The following is a 4,059-nucleotide window of genomic DNA, read 5'->3' as shown; positions in this document are numbered from 1 at the left end:
AAAAAAAAAAAAAAAAAAAAATAGTGGTAGCACTGTTAACTGAGCAATTACTATATCCACTGTGCTACATGTAATAGGATGTTCAATTTAATCTTTCACAAAACCCTGTGAAGTAGGCAGAGTCGCTGCCATTTCATGAACAGAGAAGCCAAGGCCCACTGAGTACACCTACCTGCAGCCTGCAGCGAGTCATGCGGTAACAGCAGCACCCCGGCCACAGCGGTGCCCTGGAGCCTCGGGGTGCCTCGCCCCTCCGCAGGAGACTCCCAGGTAACTGCTGGCTACTCTTCAGCAGCTGCTGGCGTGCTGTGCGTGTCACCTCTGCAGCTAGACTGGAGCCAGCCCGCTCATGCGGCAGGCACAGCGGCAAGCCTCCGAAGAAGCTGGCTTGGCGCAGCTGTGCCCAGAAGCCCAAGGTTTCCGGGGGCCGCAGGTGGAATACCTAAAGACGAAGGCCACGCGCCTCACCGTGCTGTGCAGAAGTGACACGGGAGTCCGGCGGTGCTTGTCACTAGGGACTGACCGGCTGAGAGCAGTATTTCTTGCTGGGCGCGACGGCACAGGACCGTAATCCCAGCTCGTCTGGAGTGTGAGGCAGGAGGGGTCCAAGCCCAGGCGATTTAGCAAGACTGCCTCGGAACAAAATTGCAAAGGGTTGCGGCTGTAGCCCAGGCAGCTCCGGTGCAAGGCCCTGGCCCAGGTCCCAGGTCCCATCCCCCAAATGATGTTTCATCCTCTCCCACTTAGAGGAAGGGGAGGGGAGGGCCGCGGGGGCCCCTTGTAACGCAGCAGGCGGTAGGGAAAGGGCCCCTCCCTTCCCCACGTGCTGCTCTTAACCAGGGACTGTGCCAGCTCCTACTGACAGTCCAGCCTGCTGTTAGCAAAGTCCCTCCGCCTACCGCGGAGACGCGAAGCTGCGCAGCCCCGGGGCACGCGGCTCTTCAGAGGCTCCTGAGGCCCCTCAGCAGGGTGCGCCCAGGGTTGCCCCAGCCCGCCTCGCGCATTGCAGAGGATGTGTTCAGCCTGCTGCTGGCCTGCACTGCACCGAGGTCTTGCAGCGCTGGAGCCAACATCCGGGCTCTCTTGACCTCTGCCAGGAGCCCTGCTGCCCCAGCCCCCCTCCTCCAGCCCCAGCGAGGCCTTCTGAGCCTCACTCGCTCGCGTGCCCCCCCCCCGGGGGGGGAGCCAGAAGGGCTGCTGGCCCGCGCAAGCTTTGTCTCCGCGGCTCCTCCGGGCGCTCTGAGGTCCCCACCGGGCCCTCGCCGGTGTGCTCTGTGATGTTCACCAGCAGTTCCTAAAATATGAGAAAAACAATTACTTTTTCTAATCTGATGCTTTAAAATGGAGAACACCTTTACTTTTTTTTTTTTTTTTTTTTGGTAGTATTTCTCCTATTCAAATCCCTTTAACATAGTAGCTCCCAAATTAAATGTGTTAACACCACCTCCTCCACAAAGCATCAAGCATGGCATTAAAAGAGAAGCTTAAGTACATTCACACTGTAAGAGTCTATATGAGCAGACAAGCGTTGAACTGGTAGCACCAGACCACCGACAACTGCACTTTCCTGAAGGGGCCGCGAGTGGAGCTTTCATGAGGAGCTAGACCAAGAACACCTATGTGGCGATTACAGTGGGAAGTCCGCAGTTAGAAGTAACATGGACAGGTTCAGCTAGATGGGGGGTAAGTTTTGTTTTGCCGTTGGCCTTGATTTGGGCTTCGGTTGGCTTAGTATAAGGGAGCCCCCAGTGCTAGATCCAGCTCACATTAGCAGCCTCTGACTCCAGAAAGAACGCTGAACTTGGCTCTAGAAGTCCTACCCTGCCTCTTAATTCACCCGACAACCTCAGACAGCTGCTTAACTTGGTAGGCCCTGTGCCACCCACCTGTGCCACCCGTCTGTGCCACCCGCCTGTGCCACCCGCCTGTGCCCAGGGCGTAAGGGGCCATCGAGGAAGAGCTCTGTAAGCCGTCGAGGCTCACTGACCAAGACCGGTCCAGACATGCTTGTATCCCCCGGCTGCACACCACTCTAAGGATGACCGGCGCTGGCCTCAGCTCCTGAAGGTCAGCTGATGGCACAGCCTGCCCACGTCACTGCATGCTCCTTGCTGGGAGCACCTGTTTCTTGTCACCATTATGTCCCTCAACACCCAACTCGGGACCTAGTTCCTGGGAGGATCCTGTTACACATTCGGATGGTCACAAGAAAGACAGGCAGAGGACTAGCCACGGTGTGGCCTCAAGCCCTCGACCCCCCACTTGGACCTAAACATCCTGACCGTGACGAGGTACTGGTTGGTCTCACTGTGGCAGGTCCAGTGGGCTCCTCTGGCCACCCTTTCCCTGGCTCTGATCCCCAACACTGTGCTCACACTCAGCTGTTGCTGAGCCTCTGAACTTACCAAGCCACGTTCACGCCCCTTCCCCAAGTCCTTGAGAAGGGGACCTGGTGCGCACAGCCTCGATGCTTCATCACCTTGGTCCTTGATGGTACATGTAGATGAAGGACCCACTCCCAAAAGCCGAAGCACTTAGCACAAAGCTGGGCCTGTGAAGGTGCTCAGAAAGCACCCTGGTAACTCTCATCTTAGGAACTCTGCTAGTGGCTTCGCCAGTGGGATTTCACTTTATGCACACCATTTCAGTGACCACTTTTAGAAAATGATGCCTTGTTCACATCCCAGCAGACCTAGAGCTTCTGCCGGTACTAAAACCACACATCGCCCGGTGTGCTGTTTTCTGTGTATGTTCTGTGCTTCAGTTGTCTTGAATTTAAAGCACCATTATTTTATTTGTTTGGTAGCCTTTTTAAGATGCATGAATGCAGACTAATTATCTTGTCCTTTAATTTGTGCCCCTTTGTACTTATTACAGCTCTGGCCCAGGTAGTTTAAAACTGTGATGCTTAAGGTCTAAACCCTGCCCACTCCCTAATCTGCACACAGCACAACTCTTTCATCCTGTGGCCCTGTCCCCATCTTTGGGCGCATCCGCACTGCTTCGCCATGCTGTCTCTTTAACTCTCATTGCAAAGCTGGCCCTCGGGGTCCCCTCCAGCTCTCCTGTGCCCTACACAGCCAGTGCTGTGGTTCGTCCCTCCAGTGCACCTCCCCTTTTCAGGCTGACCTTCGCCTGCACAAAGACGACCTCCCCACCCCTGGAGAGATGGCCAGCGGCCTCACCACCATCGCCCTTGCTGCCTCACGGCTTAGGAGTTGGCTGCTGATGTGTCTGTGGTCCCCCTTCCCCGCAGGTGAGGAAGACCTGAGCGTGGAGGAGGACGAGGAGGTGCTGACCCTGCTGTACGACCCGTGTCTGAACTGCTACTTTGACCCGCAGACAGGGAAGTACTACGAGTTGGTGTAGCGCACCTTCTGGGGCGGAGCAGCCACGCGGTCAGCGGTCGGGCCGGAAGGGGGCAGCAGCGGGACGGCGGCAGCGACGGGACGCTCACGGCGGCAGCAAGAGGGCAGCCGGAGCCGCACAGCACGGAGAGAGGTTGATTCACTTTATGGATAATGTTCAGTGCGAGGAATCCTTATGTTCTCTATAGATGTGTGATTTTGAGTCTGTGAAGGAATTAATAGAGACAAGATTTAGGACTTGGAATTGGTTATTTGTTTTCATTTTCATGTTGCATATAATTTTATTTTATATTTTATGTAAATAAGTTATTCACTCAAAATGTTTGCAGTGTTAATCTGTAAATGATGGCCTGATATACCACAGAAAATGTATTCTTGTTTAAAAGATATCCGGGAGCCTTTTATTCTATGCTATATTTGTATGAAAAATAAAATATGATGAAAAGACTTTTAAATTGCCTCGTTTTATTCACCCCACTCTGTGCCGGACATTCCAGACAGTCCTCTTTTCTTAGACTCGGGAAAGCAAACAGGACTCAGTGCGACTTTAGGGCCACACTTCGTTGGCTCTGGCCTGCTACCCCCATTTCATTTTAGTTTATCCAGAGTTTGCTAAAGAGCACAACATTGTTAATCACTTAAGCGGCTCAGCATTGTCCTGTGCTTTGTCTTTTTAATCTTTTACCAATTA

At 53.8% G+C, this 4,059-nt stretch overlaps 1 protein-coding gene across 8 annotated transcripts in view; it reads left to right on the top strand.

Moving 5' to 3' along the window:
- The window catches only part of CUNH3orf67 (chromosome unknown C3orf67 homolog), a 334,462-nt gene extending 330,655 nt beyond the window's left edge, over positions 1 to 3,807 (top strand). For 7 of the 8 annotated variants that reach the window (XM_023715803.1, XM_023715800.1, XM_023715798.1 and 4 more), the window contains one exon: positions 3,257 to 3,807. In XM_023715803.1, coding sequence (XP_023571571.1) covers positions 3,257 to 3,369 — 113 coding nt within the window. In that variant the 3' untranslated portion in view covers positions 3,370 to 3,807. The remainder of the gene's footprint in view (positions 1 to 3,256) is intronic. The other variant, XM_023715801.1, reaches the window with a different exon arrangement.
- The last annotated feature ends 252 nt before the right edge of the window (positions 3,808 to 4,059 follow it).

Source organism: Octodon degus, unplaced genomic scaffold, assembly GCF_000260255.1.
Source record: "Octodon degus isolate 3935 unplaced genomic scaffold, OctDeg1.0 scaffold00043, whole genome shotgun sequence".
Lineage (NCBI taxonomy): Eukaryota > Metazoa > Chordata > Mammalia > Rodentia > Octodontidae > Octodon > Octodon degus.
Note: the sequence above shows the minus strand (reverse complement) of the source record. Positions and strands in the feature narration are given on the sequence as shown.